This window comes from Drosophila elegans, unplaced genomic scaffold (assembly GCF_018152505.1).
Source record: "Drosophila elegans isolate 14027-0461.03 unplaced genomic scaffold, ASM1815250v1 contig_476, whole genome shotgun sequence".
NCBI lineage: Eukaryota > Metazoa > Arthropoda > Insecta > Diptera > Drosophilidae > Drosophila > Drosophila elegans.
In genome coordinates this window covers 6,572,920-6,596,290 of record NW_024545863.1, presented here as the reverse complement: position 1 = coordinate 6,596,290, position 23,371 = coordinate 6,572,920, and the positions used below count along the sequence as shown (strand labels likewise).

The window sequence follows — 23,371 nt, the reverse complement described above, 5'->3', positions numbered from 1 at the left end:
TTGAAAATTGCTCTAATTCGCCAAAAACAGCTGATTTTGTCGACGACGCCGCCGTCGCCGTGGCTTCCTGCCTCCTGCCTCCTGCCACCTCATCCTCTGCCACTGCCTCTGCTTTCAATCGACGGTCCCACATCGACACGGGGACTCGGACTCGAACTCGGAATCGGAATCGGGGGTTTTGTGTCTGTCAGTCGTGCGGCGAACTCCGTGGTGCGGCAACATGAAATGGCCGACGCAAAATATGCGCACATCAAAACAGACTGCCTTCATACAACCCAACCCACAACTCCCACCCCGCAACCATAGCCAGTCCATAGCCTTAGCTTTAATAAGTATTGAGTTTTGATGTTATCGAGGGATATCTTAAAATTTGAATCGATAAGATTTTAGTTTTTTTATAATTTGGGCAACATATTTTGTTATTTCCTTAAATATTGTTGGATTTATAACACTAACTGTATAATACAAAAATAACTAACGGATTTCTTTATCATTAATCTGTTTAAACTAAGAAACTTAACCTGAATCACTAGTGTATTATTTAACTAAAAGTTTACGTTTTTCCTAAATGTTCAAAACATTTCAAATATACATATAATTTAGTTCACCAGAGCAAAATGTTGCATAGTTTGTTAAACTCAAATGCTACAAATGCTAAACAGCTATAGGTCGAGTTATGGAAGTTCAACCTTAATGGGAAGCCGGGCTCGGAAATCTTTCCGTTCCCACATCGTCATGTGCCGCTATAAGCAAATAGCTCGCCCCGCGCTCGGTTATTGTTGTTGTGGGTGTTTGCATTCAAAGTTTTCACCATGAGGGAGTGAAAAATAACTAAGCCAGCATGGGAAACAGCGAGAGACAAGCCACCATATCGGCGTCATCTCGAGCTTCTTCCCATCCACAACCATATCCACCAACTAAGAAACTAAGAGAGCGCAAGAAAGATCGGGTGGTGCCTAGTGCTGGCGCTGGTACTGGTGCGTCTTCAATTCAATTCATTTTTATTATGATGAGCAGACCGCGGCTGCTTCTACTTCTACAGCGTTGAACCCCAAGCTCGACGCTGGTAATTTTTTTTATTATGCCTCATCGTCGTCTTCGGGCCGCGCGCTCTTTTTTATGTTTCCAAAGTTTCGTCTTCCTCTTTGGCCCGTACACTTAAATTGCTTTGGCGGAGATCGCGGCTTAAACCCAAACCCAAACGCAAACCCAAACCAAAACCCAGTTCGAAAACCAAAACTCGGCTTTTTGCTTCTACTTGTTATTTTTTCTTGACGTTTTTTCTTCGCCGCTCGTTTCGCTGGTATCGCACGTTGTGTTGTGCGCCCCAGCCGAAGAATTCAAAGTGGGGCCCCACAGACCAGAGCAGACCCGCTCCGACCGGAGTGGATCGGGCCAGAGTCACAGCAAGAGCCAGAGCCAGAGCCAGAGCCCGAGTTAAACCCAGAGTCATAGTCAGAGTCAGAGCCACAGCGACATCAACTGGAGGTAGCGACATCAACAACGGCGACCGACTTAAATGCTTGCAAGCCGACTCTCGAGCACAGTGGCATGGAATGGGTTTTAATGAAGGAAAAATGTGGGTACGGGTGTTGAGTTTCCATGATCTTAGAAAAGAAAAGCAGATGGCAAAGAAATGAGCACTTATTAAATACTTAAGTTATTAAAAGTACAATATATACATTTAATAGATTTGAAAAGATTTACAGATATTATTTTAAAAAAAAGTTTGTATAAATAAAAAATAGGATGAAGTAATGACTTATGCGTTCGAAAAAATGGGGAAATATTTTCAATTGCTTTGCTCAACACCTTAATAAGAACATAATGTTTTAAAACAAACATTATTTAAAATAATATCGTAATTGTACTTGGTATATGCCAATGAGCAATTGGACCAGGCAGATGAGACAACTCATGCATTTATAAAAACAAGATCACTGTCTATTTTAAGAGTTTTACTTATTGTTTCTTTAGTCTGTAAGTTTTACTGTGAGCTTAGCAATATGGAGACCATTTTTAGCTCTATTCCGACCCACAGTAAACCCCAGCGGACGACGACGTTTCGTTGTTGTTGCCGTTGTCCCGGGCCCTGGCTCTTAGCTCTTGGCTCTGGCTTTCGGGTAAACATTTCGTTTCGTGTTGCTGTTGCTGTTGGCGTTGCTGCCGTCGACGATGACTGGCTCCGGCTCTCAGGTTGGGTTGGTTTCTGTTTGCTGGCTGACTGGCTGCCTGGCTGCCTGGCTGACTGGCTGCTTGGTTGGCTCATAACCTGAAACTTGAATATTGTGGAATTTGAAGGTAGCGACGATGTTGCTGTTGTTGGCTGTTGTTACTGCAGCAGCAGCAACAGCAGCAGCAGCAGCAGCAGCAATAGCAACTGCAGCGACGCTGCGTGCGAGCTTTAGACCCGGGCCGTCAATTTGGAGCCAGTCCGAGTTGGAGCCGGAACCCCACACCCCATGCCCCTCGCACCGCCAAATGCTCCTCCTGCTTTTCAGTTTTCAGTTTTCAGTCCGCTTCCAGTGCCTGTGCCAGCTGAAACGAGTTGCTGGCGAAGCGTAAAATGCTGCTGCTATTGCTGCTGTTGCTGTTGTTATTGCTGCGCTAGTGTTGCTGTTTCTGTTGCTGTATATGTTGCTGGTGGGTAAAAAGCAACGAACGCTTGACGGGAGACTGCTTTTGTGTTGCTGCGGTGCCTGGTTGCCGTTGCCGCTTGAAACTGCCTGAGTGATGTTGGTGTGGCAATAAAATACAACTTCCAGCAACATTGCCAGCGAACGCAGCTCGAAAATCATCATCATCAGCTAGTCAGCCAGTCCCAAGATGATGGCCAGCATTGTATAAATGTTGTTTCTGTTGCTGCGGCTTATAATGATGGCCAGCCAGCATTTCTCCATTCGAACGAAAATTAGCGTAGAAAGTTTTATTTTTTTCTTTTTTTTTTGTTATTGTTGTGTGTGGAGGTTGATTTTGATGTTGATGTTCGCTTTGGTTTTCCCGTTGCGAAGCTCTGTTGATGCGATTTGATTTGATGGGAGGTGAGAGCTTTTAGATGATTGGTTTTTAGTGCAGCTTTTAAGCGCACACGGCGTATGCGCAACGAGCTTCGGCCGTATTACACATACGACCAGTTGTCAACAGAACAATGAGCAATGAGTGCGCGGCTCGCCTTTAAAACGACGATGATAAGAATGAGTCAGCCCAGTCAGCACAGCACAGCCAGCCCAGGAATGGGAAATGGCAGTAAGATTGTAGTGGGATTGAGGCAAAGGCAACCGATTAACCGATTCCGAGAAGGGAACTTCTCGCTGCGGCCAAAGACGCTGTTCCCAAAAGGGCGAATCATCCGTACCGATGGGCCAGCATGTCTAGACTCGCTCCAGCCCCTATACCAAAAATAAAACCGAAAATACAGCTGCAGACGCGAACGAGTTCGAAACGAGGGATGAAATGCGATGATGAGACATGCGGCAGTGGCAAACTCAGCGACAGACAGGCAAACAAGGGAAACGGGGCAGGGACAGGGGAAGGGCCATGGGAAGGGGCAGGGTTTGGTGGTAGAAAAATGCGAAACACATGCGACTCAGCGACGACGACGACGACGACCAACGACCGACCTCGATGACGATAACACAGAGAACACAGCGGACCGAAAATGAAACGAAAACTCACCCTCTGGTTCGGGTTCGGGTTCTATTCTGTCGCACTCGTACTCGTACTCGTATTATATTCCCCCAATGCTGAAGGCAACTGCAGCAGCAACTTCATAAGCAACATCAGCGGCATCAGCAAATATGCGAGCATATGGCAACCCTTATGGATGTATGGATTTGACAAAGGCCGTTCCTCGGCCGACGTACGTTGCACAGATGTTCAGAACTCAACGCAGTAGGGAAAGTCGCGGCGAAGGGCACTGAAGTTGGGCAGCTTGCCGGCAATTGGAGGGTGGCAACTCTTAAAAAGGGAGATTTCGGCAAGATGTGAGTGGGAAATCCACAGAATGATTCAGCGATCTATAGACATACACTTAGGTCGAGGGTGGTGACAGTTTTTCCTTTGAGACTTAAAGCCTTTCAAAGCTAAAGTTTGATATTCGTTATTGATTATATTACAATTAAAATATCTTAAGATCATTTAAAATGTTCATGAAATTATTAAAATAATTTTTTAAATGCATAAGCAACCAGTGTCAAATTATTTGAATTAAATTAACACAATATGCTTTTTAAGAACCACCAAAACTATAATAAAATCTTAACTAGCTTCAGATTTTTAATAATTCATATTATGAAGGTAAACTACAGACTATATTTTTTTTAGTACTTTGCAATGTATATTTAAGGCACACAGTGCCTTCCGGGAAATTCTTTCCTGGCATTGTTCCGTTCCAGTGTTGATCCAAAATCATGACTGGAGCAGAACTCGAGAAACCAAAAATAGTTTCGTAAAAGAAACGGAGAGGAGTCGCCCACTAAATGTGGCGGAAGTTGATGGGAAAGAGCCAGCAGAAGAAGAGCATTCTGAATGGGAAGACTACGACTACGGCTACGACTACGGCAATCGACGCAGCCCACACGATTCTCGGGACCCCGAGACCCTCTCTCCTTACGTCGCTGTGTGTTTTATTTTAAGAAGATTTCGAGCAGCGTCGATGAGCAATGCCAACAGTTGATAGAGGGTGGGGTGGGTGGTTGGGTGGTAGGATGGCAGGGTGGCATGGCGGCAAGTGTGGGCGGAGATGGAGAAGGAGGGTGGCTGGGTGGCTGACTGACTGACTGACGGACAGACAGCCTCGACTTGGCCTGGCTTGACTGTTGTTGCTGCTGCCTGGCATTTTCCATTTCATTTTCATGGCTCGAGAGTGGGTGGAAGTGGAGGGAACTGCGAGGGTGGTTGAGTGGGCGAAAGGGGGAGTTCAAGTCCCTGGCTGACTTCCATTTTCTTGATAAGTTTTTAGCTGGCTCTGTGTGTCCTTTGTTGGCTCGTGCGAACGGTGCGGAAATTTATGATGCACAGAGGGAAAAATCGAAACGAAATGTATGCATAAAGAAAATTATTTAAGGTATCTTAAATGTTCGAAGTTTAAGCAAGGTTATTTAAAAAGTTAGTTTAACTTTTTTGAACATTTTTTTTCTCTCTGTATACTTGTATCCTGTGCGCTTTTCAACTTCTTTTGTAACTTGATTTTCATTTTGGCGGCAAATCACTAAATGTATTTTCCACTCCTTCCGATTGCAGGTGAATTCCGCGATGGGTCTTCAAGCAACAGCCGCTACCAAGCGGAAGCATGAGCTGACCTTCGACAGCAAGGATGCCAACACCACCTACACGGGCAACTGTGCCCCGCCCCCCGTCAAGGCCAACAAGTGGGCCATCAGCAACAACAACTACCTAGAATCGCTCGAGGACCAGCAGCAGCAGCAGCCGCAGCAGCCGCAGCAGCAACAACAGCAGCAACAGCAGCAACAATCGACAACGGAGCCAGCTATCGAGTCCAACAACAACCACATTGTGTTGGATGCATCGATGGATGCGATGAAGCCAACGGAGCCCAGTATTAGCAATGGTCATGAAGTTACTACCCTGAAGAGTCAAGCGGAGGTGCCGCTGCCGCCGACGGCAAGTGCGGCGATTCCGGAGGACAGCATCGCGCGGCTGGAAGTGGTGGCCGCCTCTGCCGTGCCCTGTGAGCCCTGGACGGGCAATGGGTCCACGACTCCCTCGGCGGTGGCCGGAACCGCCAGTGGATCCGCCAACGAACCCGTCGACTGCATCTCCAAGCTACAGGCCGTGGCCGTGCCCAGTGATCCTTGGGGCAGCATTGCCACCCGATCCACGCTGGCCACCACTCTCCTCAGCGCCGATGAGCTGGACGACGACGATGATGACTTCGAGGACGACTACGAGGAGGAGGAGAGCATCATCCCCACCTACTGTCCCATGCGCTATCATCCCTTTGTGCCGCACCCGCACCCCCATCCGCACCAGCTGCCGCCCCATCCCCACCAGCAGCAGCAACAGCAACAGCAGCAGCAGCTGTCCCAGCAGCAACCACATCCCCAGCAGCAGCAGCAGCAGCAACAACAACTCGCCCAGCAACAGCATCCGCAGCAGCAAAGGAGCTATGCCCCGGGCTATGGCAACAGGCAGCCCAACTACTACTCGGAGCCATTCCCGCAGCAGAATTGCTCGCGGACCGGAGGACCACAGCACATGACGCAGTCGCCGCCGACGCCGCAACAGGCGCGTGGTTTTGCACCACCCCAGTGGGCGACGGCGGGCAGCAGTCCGGCCAATCCCTCTTCGGTGGGAGTGGGCGCCCAGCAGTTCTACGAGGCGACCAACGGAGGAGCCTATGCCCCGTCAGCGGCGCCACAGCAGACGATACGTTGTGCGGAGAACGGCAAGTCCTATATGGATCTGGGCTGCAGCAGTGGGGCATCCGGTGCGGCCGGAGCTTCGCCCATCAGTCCGCCGCCCTCGTCGGCGCCCGTCGTTCCGTTCGCCGGCCTGCCCTTGCATGGCCTGCCCCTTAAGCGCTGCTGCGATGGCCGAGCCGGTGGCTGGTGCAGTGCCAACAGGAGCTGCTACAAGGACACGCGGCTGAAGATACGCAATCTGTCCATGTTCAAGCTCTCCCGCTTTCGGCAGGTGTCCGAGCAGTCGCTGTACCGCTCCGTGCTCATCTGCAACACCTTGAAGCGGATCGATCGCGAGATCGAGGCGGAGGCCAAGGAGTTGCACCACGCGGCACAGCAGCATCACCAGCAGGCGGCGGCAGCAGCAGCTGCAGCAGCAGCGGCAGCAGCACAAGCGGCGCAATACCACCCAGCTTACCAGCAGCAGCAACAGCAACAGCAACAACAGCAGCAGCAGCAGCAATCCCCGCCAGCGCCACTCCATCCACATCCCCAGCAGCAGCAACAGCAGCAGCAGATGGACTATGCGCCCGTTTTGAACTGTGCCCGTTTGGCCAACATGGACCACTACCAGCAACTGAGTTTCCAGCCCCAGCAGCAACAGCAACAGCCACCCAGCCAACCGCATGGCTACCATGAGCGTTTGGAGAGCCAGCCCGCCTACAGGGGCGTGGCAGTGGCATCGGGAGCGGGCGGCTTCAGCACGCAGCCCAGCAACTGTGATACATCGGCGGGGGCAAGCAGCAATGCCAGCGGCAACAGCAACAACTCCCCAGCGACAGCAGCAACGGCAACGAACGGCAGCAGTAGTTTGCATCCCTACGATCACTACCCCTTTCGGGAGCTGCAGTCGGGTCGAGCCACGCCCTTTCCCGCCTGCCCCACCACAACAGCAGCAGCGGCAGCAGCTTCGGCGGCAGCAGCAGTAGCAAGCGGAGGAGATGCAGCAGCAGCCAGCCTGAGCAACAACAGCAACATCAGCAGCAGTTCCCCCGCCACCAGCAGCAGCAGCAGCAGCAGCAATAATACCAGTTCCTCCTCGCCGGTGATGAGCAGCAGCAGCAGCAACAGCAGTGGGAACACGTCGAGTGCCAGCAGTGCCAGCACGCCAGTTGCCCCTGCCGCCAGCAGCAATAACTGCGATACCAGCGATTCGGGCTATGCGGACGACGACTCCACGCGATCCATCAACTGGAGCTCGGTGCTCAGCCTGAGTTCGCAATCGGCGCTGGATCCGCTGAACAACAGCGATCTGTTTAGCATACTGCCGGCGGCGGCCACGCCCACAGCGGTGCCGGTTTCAGTGCCGGCAGCAGCCAGCAGTTCAAGCTCATCCGCGGGATCGACCCTGGCCTTCAGCGGCAGCTTCACCACCGTGCAGGCGAACAGCAGCAGCAGCAGCAGCTCTTGCGGCGGCAGCAGCAGTTCCACCACCGCCACCTTCACCACCCTGTCCACCATCTCGTCGGCCACCCACTCGCTGACCTCGTCGTATGTGAGCAGCATCAGCTCGAATGTGTCGGCGGGCGCCAATACCTGGGAGTACGGATTCCTGGACATGGAGTTCGGCCTGGGGTCGGAGTTCACCGAGCTGGTGCCCAGCTGCAAGCTCAGCTCCGAGGATCTGTTCAAGAGCGGCCTGGGCGGCCAGGTGGTGGCCGCCTCCCGCTTGCACGACAACGAGCTGGAGCAGCCGGCCCACATCATGGTCGGCAGTTAGTATCAGTTGTAGACGACGGATCCCCAGCGGAGGGCGGCGTGCTGGTCGCGTCGCCTGCTGGCGCCCACTAGCAATTCCAAGCAGTATTGAGTCGACGAAACGAGGGAGGGAAACGGGGGATCTTAAATGCTAATTATGCTCAGGTTGTGAACGTGCATGAATGAATTAACATACATACATATGTCCCTAATCCTTGGTCCTATTCCCCCACACAAGCAATCGAGGACACACAAATTAATTGCAATCTATAAGGAAATCCGTAACTTAGTGAGAGATCGAAGAAAAGGCAGAACAATGATTATGACAAATGAGCAAGCAAAACTATTAGAAAATTTTTGTAAGTGTAAATATTGTTAGTCGTAAGGCAGAGCAGCGAACTCCTAGCCAAGTAAGTTTGAAACGGAAGCAAAACAAAAATTCTATATTAGCGTAACTTTAGCTTTGTTAGTTGCAATTTGTTAGTTGCAGTTTTTCGATTCCACACCACACAACAACAGCGTCAAAAGAAACGAACAACAAACAACAACAGTTTAGACATTTTTCAAAACAACCAAAACCAGATCAATTAACAAAATTTACGTTTTGGCCTAAAGACGATGCAGCATTTGGCGGCTCAACAAAATTTATGAAAAATCGAAAAACGTTTACTATATTACTAGCCATAAGTATTATTATTTATATACAAAAACCGCAAAACAACAAACAAAAGAAAGAACAACTTAAAACAAAGTTTTATTAAAGAAAAAACAAAGAAAAAAACCAACAAAAAGAACAAAAAAAAATTAAAAATGCAAGCAAATATAAAGAATTTGTTAAAAAAAATTACAATCTCTTTGAATTTTTTCGGGTTATCTGGGAGTTCTATTTTACAGCCAATTAATGTGATGAGCGTTAAATAGGCCCCGGTGACTTAGCGACGATGGGGAAAGTATGGAGTTTGGCAAATAATATTTAGCTTAAATTAAATTTGTTCAATGATTACTTCAAAATAATTCTTACTAATCCACCATTGGTGACCACAATGCGTGCTATGGAAAATGGCTGGGTCCTTAAACAACTAATTTCGGATAAAGTATTTAGTTAATATTTCCGTCAGTTTTCGAAGAGAGTATGTTTCTTTTGAAGAAATTCACAATTAAATTACTCGAAGAGAAAAATCAATACAAGTCATAAAAAATTTGAAAACATCGTTGCGAATTATTTACGAGCAATGTGTATTATAAAACTTGTGGCGACATCTGTATAATTTTTGTATAAATACAAAACAAATGGTTGAAGTCTTCGATAAAGTTACCATCATGTAAAAATAGTTTCCGCTACACGAACAGATGGCGCTACAAGTGATTGCTCTTCATTTAAGCAGAGCTCTCAACCAAAATGCTTTTTGATTTCCTCGTATATGTTTTAGTATTTTTTATTCGCTAGAAACAGCTATAAACTGACTTACGAGCGCAACAAGTGCTTGGCTCTGTTTCCGGTTAACAGTTCAGTTAACAGTTAACATTTAGTCCTAACATCAGCCTGTATTACATTTAAGGGTTAACAGTAAGCAATACTTTGGAGTTGCAAGACTTACATGTGTCTGATAAACTTAACATTGGAAAGACTTGCTTGTAGCGGTTAACAGAGTACTTTTTATGTTGTTAACTATGAAAGAATTACAATTAACGGGTAACGGTTAGCAGAAAGTGAGACCGTACGAAAACGGTTGAAAAATCTTCAGCTTTCATCATTTTTGAGTGGTATTTTCGCCACGGTCCCACACTCGCTAAAGAGCGCAACAAGTGATTCTGATTTTCAAAACAAATTCTCTCTTCGGAACGGAACGTGAGAGGACGTGTGCGGACGCGTCGCTGCCGGAAAAATAAGTTGCGTCGGCGTTGCGACGTTGTTGTTTACGTGTTAAATAAAAGTGTGTGCGGCGAGAAGGGCGCGCTCTTCTATGTGTTGGTGTTGTTGTTCGTTCTCAGCGTGTGTTTCGAAATACCGCATTGTTTAATTACAGCATTACAGCCGCCGCGGCTTATTTTCAATGCAAACAAGGGCTAGTCTGTAAACGATATTATGCTTAAATAGATAATTGCCAAAGGTAAATAAACCAAGAAGAGGAAAATAAGTTATGCAGCGAGGTTGCGTCGGCGCAGCAGCGATTGTTTGTGTGTGTGTAGTGGTCTGTCTGGTTTTTATTTTTTTGGGCGCTGTGTGTGTGCTCATGTTTGCAAAGCAGCAATTTAATTGATATTTAATTTTAAAAGCAGTTCAATTGCAAACAATTACAAGTGTGTTATTTGCTTTCGATTGCATTTGCATTGGAGTGCGTAATTACATTTTTGAGCCACAAAACACAAACAGTGTAACTTTTGCTGCACGGAAACAAAAAGTGCTAAGAAAATATTATAAATTTGTTCATTTTACCCAACTAAAAGTTCAATTTTATTTTTCAAACTTTTAAGTAAGTTAATAAAATAATATTTAGTAAGCTGAAAAAAATAACACTTTATTAGGCAGTGTTAAGTTTTGAACTAGGATTTCTGTTATTTTAATTTACAATATTTATCTATGAAAAGGTTTTACAAACTGTTTTTATCAAAAGATCGATTTGATCTGCGAATTTTGATTTGATATGAGTTCACTTTATTTTCTCAGCAGTGTGTAAATGGCGTAATCGTAATCTTTGTGCCCCCTTTTTAATGATTTAATTAAAAGCGTAAATTGCAGGCCGAAATTCAATTTGTCCGTTTGACTTTTCAGTCCGTGTGGGTGGCTCTTTGACATTGAGCTTATGAATGTTGTTGTTGTTGCTGTTGCACAAACTTGCACACAAACACATATAGTAATTAAGTACGTGCGTCGCGTGCCGTTTTGAATTTTCTTTTTCCTTCTGCTTTGACTCGGAAAATGTTCTCTTCTCACTGCGCGTGTATTTGCATTTCCATCAACTCGAAATTCGAAACGTATAATACAATAAAAAATCCAAAAACCAGTTGACCGTGAGATAATTCAAGCATAATTGCTAAATAGCAACAAAAAAATGTGAATGATTGAATTGCTGAAATATTTAGTGTATGTGTATTTCTCTCTCTTCTCTACGTATGTTTAAGTATGTGTTTGTTTCTGCCCTTCGTCAATGAATAACGGCAGTTTGCGAGGTGCGAAGTCGAAGAAGAGCAAACAACAACAAATTGCCATCACCTTTGTCAGCAGCAAAAGCAAAAGGCCAGAGAAAAAGCCAAAAAGCAACAACTAAGCCGGCATTGAAGGCAAGAAAGCCGGAAAAAACAAAACGCAACTGCGACGTCAGCAGAGCCGAAGAAGAGGAGCCTTGGTGGCCACATTCCAGCGTCATCAGCAGGCGGAGGCCGTCGCAGCCGCCAAACCCGGGTCACCAAAATTCTTTCTTTCTCCCCCCCAGAAAAAGTTGAAACATCAGCAGCAGGTAAGTCAACGTTGAAGGTACAGAGAACACTCGGTCCATAGGAACAATCGGAAAAATTAATAAAAAAAATTATAACTTTGCTGTTTTTCAATTTTTTTTTATTTCTTCGACATATAAAAATGTTTAATTATTTCAGAATTACGGTTTAAATTTCATAAAAATCGGACGACTATATCATATATGTAGCTCCCATAGGAACAATCGGAAAAAAATGAAAAAAAAATTATAACTTAGTTGTTTTTTAATTTTTTTCTTAGTTCTTCGACATATAGTATTGGTTAATTATTTCAGAGTTACGGTTTAAATTTCATCAAAATCGGACGACTATATCATATAGCTCCCATAGGAACAATCGGAAAAAAATGAACAAAAAATTATAACTTAGCTGTTTTTTAATTTTTTTCTTAGTTCTTCGACATATAGTATTGGTTAATTATTTCAGAGTTACGGTTTAAATTTCATCAAAATCGGACGACTATATCATATAGCTCCCATAGGAACAATCGGAAAAAAAAGAAAAAAAATTATTACTTAACTGGTTTTTAATTTTTTTCTTAGTTCTTCGACATATAGTATTGGGTAATTATTTCAGAATTATGGTTTAAAATTTATCAAAATCGGACGACTATATCATATAGCTCCCATAGAAATAATAAAAATATATAAAATAACTATCAAATAATTGAGCTGCAAATCATCATAGCTTCAATGTTTTTAAACATATACGCAAGTAAATCATAATTTCAATGTTTACAAAAATTTTTAATTTTTGCAATAGCTGCAAGGGTATATGAAAGTTGCCAAAGTTTGCTTTCTTTCTTGTTTAAGAATACTTTTTGAAGATAAAATCGTTATTGTTTTTATAGACTTATTGTTGTATTAAGTGGTTAAAAAAGCTTAACAATTTGCAATTTATCATTAGGCCATTTGTCTACTTTGACTTACGAGTACTTAAGTAAGATAATCTAATCTACTTAAAAAATATATTTTCTTGATATTTAATTGTCTTAAAAAGAAAGAAAATCTGAAGCAACCAGAAGCAAAGCTCTCGAGAGACTCAAAACATAATAAGCTTACTAGCGGTTTTCAATTCTAAAAGAAAAAAGTTTTCTTTAACAAATGAATTATTTAACAACTTCGGTAATTTACTATATTGACTGCATGTCAGAAAATTCTTTGAGCCCTTTCCATACTGTATATAGTAAGTACATCAACGTCTATGTTGTGCCTGCCATTCTTTTGGTGATTCGCCTTCCTCCTTGGTGTTGTTGCTGTTGTGTCACGCCCTCCGCAGTCAGGCGGGTCATGGAAAACATTTTTGCGTAGAAATTACATATTGTTTCGTTTTCACATCCCAGCAACCCCCCGCCCACCTGCCACGGTGTTTGGTAGCTTGGATACTGGCGGCTTACCCCTTTCCCCGATTCCGGGACCGGGCCTCTTGTATTTTTTTGGGTCGTCATCCATCGTTGTTCTGCCAAGCGCTTCTGCAAAACCCCCGGCTCACCGCCTCCTCCTCCCGCATTAACACAGGGCATCGCTTTCTGCTCATCAAAGCACAAAAACATCCAACGGCGGCTGCCTCAATTATGTTAATTATGAATTGCTCCCCGGCTGTCTGTTCGAGTACGGGTTTTTGTTTGGTTGTGTGTTTAAGGGGGCCCCAAGTAAAGCTGGGAGCGCAAGGCAAGTCAAGCGGTTAAGTGGGCTTTTGGGTTATCACCTGGTGAGGTCGAAGTGTAACCTTAATTTGAGAGCATTTCGGAAAATTGATTTGAGCCATTGCCAAAAATTAATAGTCTATAAACCTTATTTAAGACCCTGTCGATGCCATGGCAATGAACTTCTACCATCCAAATTCCCTCGAGAGTTCAATCTTTGGCTAATTAACCTAATGGGGATTACATATATAGTTCGCAAAACAAGCGTGATTATAATATATAATTATAATATAATTTTGTTTATGCTAGTAAAAATTAATGATGTTTTGATGGCGTTGTGAAAAATAAACAAAATAAATTGTTTATAAATGGATTCTTTATTCCTTAAAATGATAAGTGTTTTCTGAAATTAATGCCAAATTATTAAGTTTGTTAATAATTTTACTTATTCCATGATATATATTTTTACTATAAATGCCATATGAAGTTATATTTTTGTTTTTAATAACAAATAAATTAAATCAACTTTTATTATATTTTCGGGGCACATTGTATTCCTTCTGTCAACCCGCATTTAACCCCGTTGTCCTTAATCTTTTAATTGAAATTTATCGCAGAGTCAGCAGCAATAGCAACAAAAGATCAGGAACCGTCTCTGAGACCGCAATATTTCCCGGCATACTTCAATTTTATCCGCCACTGGAGAATTTCGTAATTTCCAAATCACAATATTAATGCAGGCCCCAACAATGGGAAAAATGTTGTTGCTTGCTGCAACCCGAGGAGCGAGAGCTGGAAAATCGGTGGTTTCTTTTTTATTTGGGAAACCTTTTAACAATGGAAAACTTGCCCAAGTTGTCGACGGAACTGCGTCCAAACTGCTGCTGTTTCTGCCCATATCTCTGTTGTTGTTGCAATCTCAAGCCGGAAGATATTTCAGACTGGCTTGCAGTCGGGCCTTTAAGGGGCGGCGGCGGGGCGTGGGTCTGGATGCGGGGAGTCGGGTGCCGCTGGCGGGTTCCATGTTTAGACAGAAACAAGTTTTATGCTTTGGCAATGCGCGACTTCGACGCTGACCAGTCCATCGGCTTCTGTGGCCAGCTGCCTTTGTTGTTCTTGGCCTACACTATTCAGTGTTTCCCTTTTGGCCGCTCCCGTTTTCGCCAACAACAGCGATTCCCAGCCCAAAAACCAGACCCGGTCTGCTCCCGAGTGCACTTGGTAAAGCATGGTTCAGTGGTGGTGCTGTGGTTCAGCCGCGTTGTGTAGTTTTGAACTAGTTGCGGCGTTCCTAATCAAGCCGGACCATTGGAAAGCCTAACGATGGCAGCGTGATTATGCGCGCACGAATGGCAATTTTATGTTTAAATCGGTAGTAAAAAAAATGGTAAAAGGTCTACTGGCTTACTTAAAAACTTTAAAAACATTTGACTTAAAGATCTCCAGAAAATGAGTGGTCAAAAAGAATTTGCTTTTATGTAGCCTCAATGATATATGTAAATTGTTGGATAAGGTTAGGATATTTGAGGTGATTAAGGATCATGAATACTAATAAAACATAAGGAAAACTTATCTATTAAATATATTTTAAATATTAAAATTAAATATAACGATTTAAAACTAATGAAAAAGTTTTAAGAATTTCTTTTCTCCTATGATCTTTTGATCAAGAGCCCCAACCATCTCTAATCCAATCATTTTGCATCTGCGACCCACCAATCCAGCACATACATAGTACTGTCATTACCCCTGCACCACCGTCTAGCTCTCCTGGGGTCTGTCGCACTTTTTGGTACTGTTCACAATTTGGAAATTAACTGGTTTGGTTGTTTTTGGCCCAGGGAATCCTGTCTGGGCCGCAACGCCTTCTAGCCATTTGTATTGTTCGACGGCGTCGAGACGGACAGCTCTATATGTAAAGGATAAAGTGGGCTTAAAGTTTTTCTCGGCTCACTTTTAGTTGGTTCTTTTAGCGCGTTGAGGTTTTCGACCGGACCGTCTGGGATTGCCTCCGAAAAACTTTTACCAGCCAAGTGGGCGGTTACGCTTAGAAAGGGGTGTGGCTTTAACTTGCAAAAGAGGAGTAGAGCGGGTAATGGGCGGTTAGTGGCTAGTGGAAGTCGGCCATTCAGGCGGGACAGGAAGACATCTCAGGAAGGAAGTTCATTTTGTGCAACTACACGCTTCTCCCCCTCTCTCTTTTGGTTAAGGAGTATGTCTGCGCTGCAACCTCTGCCTCCCCATTGCACCATTCATTTTCAATAGGCTGTGGAGATCAGATATGGAACTAGATGACCGGTTAGATATGACAAAGTTACTGTTCGTAAAAAGTCGTGTAATAGAAGCTTAACTTGCGTTGAAACTAAGCAGCAGGGTTTTTGTTTTCTTGTTTAAAAAAAGTGTAACAAATTAAAAAAATAAATTTTAACATTACAAACGTGTATTTATTTTGAGTTGACACTGACACCATTTGAGTTTTTTTTTTAAAATGTCCACCACATGAAAATTCAATTTTGTTTTCAAATCATATTTAAGCTGGTTCTGGGTTTTTGCCACATCTTTTTTTCTGCAGTTTGCCGCAGTGCATTTGTGCCAAAGCAATTTGAAGAATTTCTTATAGGAATTTATGATCCTCCGCACCTTGGAGCACATAAATCAAACCATAAACTAGAGACAGTCATATGAGCATATGCGGCTATGATGGACCACGCCAAGGAGAATGGTTGCCATTTCTGGCCACTAATCCACAGTTCTCCTCAACTCCCTCCGCCCACATTCCTCCTCTTTATACCCGTCGGTTAATGGGAATCCGTGGATGAGAAACAGGCAAATTGCCCAGCTTTGGCATCACCGGCACTTACATAGATACACACTAATACGCCCGCACACTCTCTAAATTTTTAATCAAGCTTGCAGCAGCTGTGATTCCGCTGGTGGAAGCCATTTTGGAGCTGCCCCTTCTCCCTGCTCCGCCACACCCCATATTGTTCGTCCTTGGAAAGCGCAAAAAATGCAATCAACGTCAAATGCGCTTCGAAACTTTGTGCAAAATAATAGAAAAGCCATTAATTTCACTTCTCGTCGAAGATGTTACGAAAATCGGGCAAAAATGCGGGAAAAACGGGGATGCCGCCCCCGTCTGGACCTAAACGTATGGCGACATAGCGTGCAAAAAAAAAAACAAAGGAACCAAAATATAAAAGCATGAAAGCAGAGCGACGAAAAGTAATTTTTAATTATGCGCATAACGTAAGGCAAACTATGATTGGAATTACACAAAATCCGATTAATCGCACGGTGCGCATCCGTTTCTAATTCTCGGTCTCTTGTGCAAAGTTTTTCCAACCCTAAGAACGGGTGCTCCCACAAGTGATGCAAAGTTTTCGGTTCAAACAATTTTCATTAGCAACAGCAAAAACCGCTAATTTCACTTACAATTAGCGGTAAGCCAACATGTCGCATCAGTTGGTCTTGTCGGTGGGTGGTGTGGAGAGCACTTCCCATACAACGACCAAACAAGTTTTCAACTAAAATGTCAAAAAAAATATAGAGAAGAATAAAGAGACAATTGCGTAAAATTATGAAAGGGATACCCCAACGTAAAGATGCTTTTATATGACATTGGTTAAAACTAAACCACAATATATACAATAAGGATATCCAAATAACATTTTTAGTTTTTGTTTATACTCAGATTATTCATTTAATTACTTGTTGAATAATATGCTGATATAAATAATATATTTAAATAGTCTTAAATAAGCATTTGTATATTCTGTCAACGTATTCCTGCTTCGAATGAAGAGTATTATGGTATGGTGTTTCTTTAAGAGTTGGCTCCGCATAATTTGTTTAACATTTATGAATGGCAATGGGCAGTGGCCTTGCCATGGGGAAAACGCTGGGGGCTTGGGAAAAGAGGGATGGGGGATGGGTAAAGTTAAGCTTACATAGTAGTTATGTAATACAAAGTTCAGTCAACGGTCAGCGGTAATGCAATGAGTAACTTTTTCAAACTGCTGCTTCGCCTCGGACTCCATTAAAGTTGTCAAATGAAGTCGAAGTTTGATTGCCTAGGGCAAAGCACTGACCTGCTCCCAGTTCCCGTCTCCACCCTTCCCTTTTCCTCATCAACAACTTTTCCCGTGTTGACATGGACTTGCTGCTGTCCCGGAGATTAGTGAAATGTCCTGTGATGTTTTCCTGTTAAACGCCATCGTAGCGTTGAAGAGTATTTATAATTGCCAGCCTCGGGGCTCAAACTTGTGCGAATCCGGTCGGATAGATTGGCAGCCAAGCCCAAAGCCTCCCCCCGAGGGTTGATTGAGGATTTGTTCCAAGTTTTGACATGTAGAAGAAGAACAACATATTGTTCCCGCTTAAAATTTATTTACCACAAGGAATCTTATTAAAAGTGATAATACAAATTATGTTAAGTTAAACTATGTATATTTTTGTTTGGTAAGAACAGCGTTAAATAAATCTTGTGTGTTAACTATCCAACATTTCCAATTATATTTATTGTTTTCTTACCGTAATTAAATTTAGTGAAAATCTACTGTTTAATACCAGCTTTAAATTAAACTATTTTCTGTAGGATATCATATCCCATCTGTGATCAAATTACAGACTTAGATGCAAAATGCATCTCCTGCGGTAAGAAAACTTTGCCTCCAACTCTCTCAGAAAGACTCCATGCTTTGCAGCTCCACCCAGGACCATCATATTTTGCCCCAACGGTGTCTAACAAAGCAATTAGAGCCACGGATACGCCAACACCGTTTGAGTTTGCTAAGTAAACGTTGCCGAGACGCCCTGAGTTGGCCCTAGGGCTGCATATTCATTAGGAAACGAGGCGGAGGATTAAAGGAGGTGTCGGCAGATATGCGGACTTTCTTCTGAGAAAGGAAAATGGGAGGGTTTTCTGCTGGAGACTGCCTTCCCGGGCTTCTGCGTCTGCCTGCCTTTCTGATGGCTGGCCCAACTTATGGGTCACTTGTTCAAGAAATTTCACAAAACTTTGCCAACTGGTTGTTGTTATGGCCAAGGAAGGAAAAGAGCGAGGGATAGAATATATAGGGATGCGAAGGCGTAATGAGGGAGCGACTAATGAGGGACTTGAACTGGTACAATGAATATAATTAAATGAGTCCAAGGTGTAAACTAGCGAATTGTTTGATCCCATTCAGTCAGCTCAGAGTCCCAGTCCTTCTCCACCACTTCCAAACTCAACCCCCCCTCATTGGCTTCTTTTTTCGCATGCTTGCCGCCTGCCAACTTTATGCCTGTTCAGCTAAATGTTGTTAAACTTTCATCTTGGGCTCAGCACTTTTTGCACTTTTCAAACATTTTTTTTTGAAATTCTTCTCTGCCTGGCGGGCATTTTTAAGTCACCGACTTGCTCCAGTTAGCCAACTGTCAGTCAGTTACTTGATCGTTTTGAGCGTGACAGGTGGTATTCGGGTAGGATAGACTCCAAATGGGCAATACTCTATGACGAAAAGTTACAAATGGAAGAATGTATCTTTGAGTCGTATTAAATGTTGAAGATAAAAAGGGAATTGAAGTCAGAAAACACCAACGTAAATTTGCAATGTGTTATACCCAGTTAAACTTGTCCACATTTAATGGGTTTGTGTTATGTAAAGTGTATGTTTTGTATCGATCTTAATCGCAAACCATTTTTTAAATAATTTTTGTAATAGATTTTTGCAGGTATCAAAGTGAATTTTTGTTTAATCTTCCAATCGAAAAAGCTTAACTGTAATCTGGCAATCCTTTTGTGAAAGTCGAATAACTCTTTTTCCACCGCCCTTACCTCCAGTGTTTTGCTTATTAATCACCAGGATAATGAGCGCTGTTCTTCCCCAAGCTAAGAAAAAGTCGAAAAGGTCCCGGGACAGTTGCAGTTTAGTGACTAATTAAAAAGTTCTCGGCCTGCGTGATTGTATGCTTTCGTGCGCCAGCTAAGCAAAAAAGCGACTCGAAGTCGAGCCAGCTTTCTATCGCACCACTTTCGCTGTCCCCCAGAGATCCCAATGAATATTCTTGTTCTGCAATGATGATGAAACCTGTTTCCGCTGCTCCACCTCCCTCTTGTCTCTTGAGTTGGCCCACACTTTTTATGGTAATGAATGGGTCAGGCAAAAGTAGAGCTTTGATTTGTTGATGCTGGCAAAAACCGCAAAAGCAAATAAAATACCGGTAACGAAAAAAGCAACAATTGCTTGGTGTGACATTGGACCATTGAATTTCTGGGGTTTACTTCTTCTCTATCGCGCTTTGCCTTAGCCATTTCTTCAGTAACTCTATTGACCTTATTCGCAGGTGCAAGTCCATAAGTTTTGAGCTTGACGCTGGGAACCCACTTTTCTCTCTGTCCAAATGCAATGAAGGGTTTTTACAGTGCAGCTCGTGACTTTCACTTCACTTTAGTTCTCAGCTGCAGATTTTCAATGCACTTTATCGGTGTTTGGTTTCTCTGTTAGCTGGAATTGGTGTTACCCATACAAGCATTTTTTTTGGTAACGTTTGTATTTTTTCAATGGTATCTTAATATTCTTACATAAAACTTTGGTATATATAATATATAAGTAGCAGTATGCTTGCAAAGTTTTCCATTGGAACTGATAAATTGCCAGTGTATTAAAGCATCGATCACAGGAAAAATGGTTTGTTGTTTTGTAATTGTTTGTGCTGTTACCACACATTTCTTCGGCTCGAATGCGTGTGAAATATTTCGATAAATGTTTGTGGATTTGTGCAAGTGTGTTAGCGAACTGAGAGTTTTGCCATTTTTGTGTGTGTCTGTACTGACCCACGCTGACCGATGTCGGTCTTTTTATATCTCTGTTTTTGTATTTCTTTAACCCGGCTGCACTTCCCATTACCCTTATTCCGCCATCCATCCAACCATTTTCACAGCCCGTCTTTTGGCGTTAACTTTTCCACGCGTTGTTGACGAATGACCATGGAAAATGATGAATGTTTAATGGGGCAGTGCGACGGAAAAAACATTTTGAGGTAACATATTGATGTGGAAGAGGTTGCATGAATTCGGTTCGGTTGGGTTGATTGGAGGGATAATGGGGGGTGGGATTTTTAGTCATGCATCATGGAGCGTTTCGTTGCCGAAACTTTTCAATTCTCACATGCTCCAATGTCAACAAAGTTGCCGAAAAATATTGTTAGAAATTCAAGCGAAATGCATTTTTAACTTTGCCTTGGAACTTTGGTTGTAAAATTTATAGTAATGGGTCGACTAGCAACACGTATTTGTTATTTAAGTTTGTTATTATTCATATTACATTCATTTAAAAGCCTTTGCTTTTACTGTGTATTACTTTATCTATCGGTATATCTATAATTTTTATTGGTCTTAATTTTAAATAAATTTGCTCTTGAACTTTAGCATCTAAGGGTACAATTACCCTTTAAGTGCACAAAGAAATAATACAGTCAAGTGATCATCTGAAGAGTGGAGAAGAACATAACTCAGCAAGAAACTATATTCAAAGTCAAGTGTCCCTTTTGGTCTAGATACCTTTGTTGCCCTTCAATTCTACTTATGAGTATTTTCCCATTGATTCTTTTGAACTTATATAGAGTACACCGCTTTGCTTTAGAGTCAATTTTTTTGCGCTGAAGTCCTCGTGGAATTTATGTTAATATGTGGGTTTGTGTTAAAAAAAGTGCTTCACTTGCGCTGAACAATCCCCTTTTCCCCGCGCTTTTCCTCCTTTTAGCAGGTCGTTTATCACATTTTTTGCTTGGCTTAAGCAAGTCTATCAAAAATATGTGTTCGTAATTGCAGCATCGTACACAGAAAATGTTTAAGAGGAGAAAAGGGGGAAATGAAAAAGAAGCTGCCGTTGAGGTTGAGGAAAAGCGACATCGTCAAATGATGTCATGTTAGCACACCCTCCCTCTTTTTTTTTCTTTGCTTCTGCACCCATCTCGTTTTAGCATAGTACCTGTTTTGTCTATTGCTTTAACGATTTCGCCAAATCCAAGAAACCCAGCAAAACCAACTAAAACTCAAACCTGCCCTAGGCACCCTTTCTGAATCAGTTGCCAAGGCGCTGATGCTGCAATAAAAGGTGCGATTTATCATAATGGCTGACGCATGTAATACACACACACAAACACACAATATGGTTGCCCCCATTTCCCCTGCCAATACTGTTCACTTATATTTTGCAATATAACGCAATGGTGGCTCCTGCTGTGGATTGTGAATCCATCGATTTCATTTCTTGCCATTTTCCGCATTTTTCACAAATCTGTTTTTCCACACTCACACAACCTCCTTCGTTTATGGCCTGTTGGCGGGCTTGTGTGTATGTGGAGTTATCTGAGGCAGCCGCCAGACGCCAGTTCATATTGATTACAACAAATTTGCCGTCGCCGTTCGTTCGGAGTTGTCGCCGGCTTTGAAGAAAGAGAGAAAAAACGTGATTATATAACTGATGTATGTAAGCTAGTAGGTACTTGCCTGCGTATGCCGGTTTTTATTAATCTTTTATTTTTTGTCGAATGTTTCCACGTTCCATTAAAGATCCATTAAGGATATTGAAATATGATTTGGCATACATAGTAAGTGCAGATTTAGATAAGGGTATTAAATTTCAGTTTATTGTCAGGATACTCTGTACTTTTTCTCAGATTCTATTGATATTTTTTGTTTGTTAGATATCGTCAAAAAGATCCATTAGAGATATTACATTTTGTTTAGTAAAAAAGTAACCATACAATTTTATTTGATTCTGACAGCTTGCCTTATTTTTAAATGCTGGCCATGCTCCATAAAATATTCTTTTGGTATTAAAAATTAAAATAAAAAGTTCACTTGACAAAGCGTAGTATTCAACTCCATTTTATCGACAGGTCCATCTGCATTATATTTTTAGATTTTTTATTATTTTCTTCGGTTCTCAGTTCCATTCTCTTTTCATAATCGATGGTACAGTTCATATGGTGCTGGTTTCTTAGCGTTCTCTTTATCGGCGATTATTTTCCTGCTGTGATTTTTTCTGCTGTAATTTTTTGCACATTTGCAGTTGTACACTGAAACAAGCATATTTAAAATGTTGTATCATCGTATCATTTGCAAAAGTATTGGGGAATATTGCATAAATAAATAAATAAAAAATTACATAGAACGAGATAATATTAAAATTCCGTAAACTATTCTACATTTTTTTGCATTTTGACATAACGTGAACTGAAGATAATCAAATCCAGTTTCTGATCATTATATTGTACTGCATTGAAACCTCTTTTTAGCCACTCTGCTTCACTCCCATCGGGCAGCCCCCACAACTGAAAACCGTTCACTCGCTTGACATTTAGTGCCGGCTGCTGCTGGCCATGTCTTGGGGTCTTCGATGGGGACAAAAACGGGGACTGGGACAGAATGAGGGTCCGAGAAAGAGGCAGCGGATGAAACTGAGACTGGGTCTCTTTTGCTCTTTCGGCGACGACGGCTGCTGTTTGGAATTTCGTTGAACCGGTTTATGTGTGTGGTTTGCCAGTGACTGTTGTGGCAGTTACTGCTTTTGTTGTTGGCGGCGTCTGGGTAACTGGCTCCGAAAATACAAAATACTTGCACAGCACACGGCTTTTTGTGCGATACTTGGCTAACCAACTGGCCACGCCGCACACACACACATAAACATGGCTAACACACCAACACACATAAAACAGCGCGCATATTTGTCGTTGCGGATTATTTCATAGCACAATTCTTCTCCAATGAAAGCAATCGGGGGTGGCAGTGTGGGCGGAGATGGGTCTGCAAATGACTCTGGTCTTTTTGTTTTGTTGTTCTAACATCTCCCTCTCTCTTTTATTATTATTTTTTTTTTTGATTTCGGCTCTTTTGCTCAGCTTCGCTGGCTGTTAATTTACATTGCAAAAATTTTCTTTTGACTTTATACGCAATTTGCAATTCAATAGTTTATAGATTTTGCTATTGTCAGTAGGTCCAATGGGTGGGAATTTATTCTGCTTAGATGTCGGTTTTGGGTGGGGTTTTGTGGATATTCTCGTGGGTGTCACACATGGATGTAAGTAGGTAACTGGAGCTATTCGCTTTAAGGAGGGGTTTTGGATTAGGTCACTTGAAGTTTGA

At 42.9% G+C, this 23,371-nt stretch overlaps 2 protein-coding genes across 5 annotated transcripts in view; both read left to right on the top strand.

Moving 5' to 3' along the window:
* LOC108140550 (hormone receptor 4) overlaps positions 1–8,427 on the top strand; it is a 35,323-nt gene extending 26,896 nt beyond the window's left edge. For both annotated transcript variants that reach the window (XM_017263399.2, XM_041709709.1), the window contains exon 2: positions 5,242–8,427. In XM_017263399.2, coding sequence (XP_017118888.2) covers positions 5,242–8,142 — 2,901 coding nt within the window. In that variant the 3' untranslated portion in view covers positions 8,143–8,427. The remainder of the gene's footprint in view (positions 1–5,241) is intronic.
* A 1,521-nt stretch (positions 8,428–9,948) lies between these two features.
* LOC108140595 (cadherin-87A) overlaps positions 9,949–23,371 on the top strand; it is a 59,728-nt gene continuing 46,305 nt past the window's right edge. For 2 of the 3 annotated variants that reach the window (XM_017263500.2, XM_041709079.1), the window contains exons 1-2: positions 9,949–10,231; positions 11,244–11,578. The gene's annotated coding sequence lies outside the window, so the exon portion shown is untranslated. The remainder of the gene's footprint in view (positions 10,232–11,243; positions 11,579–23,371) is intronic. The other variant, XM_017263501.2, reaches the window with a different exon arrangement.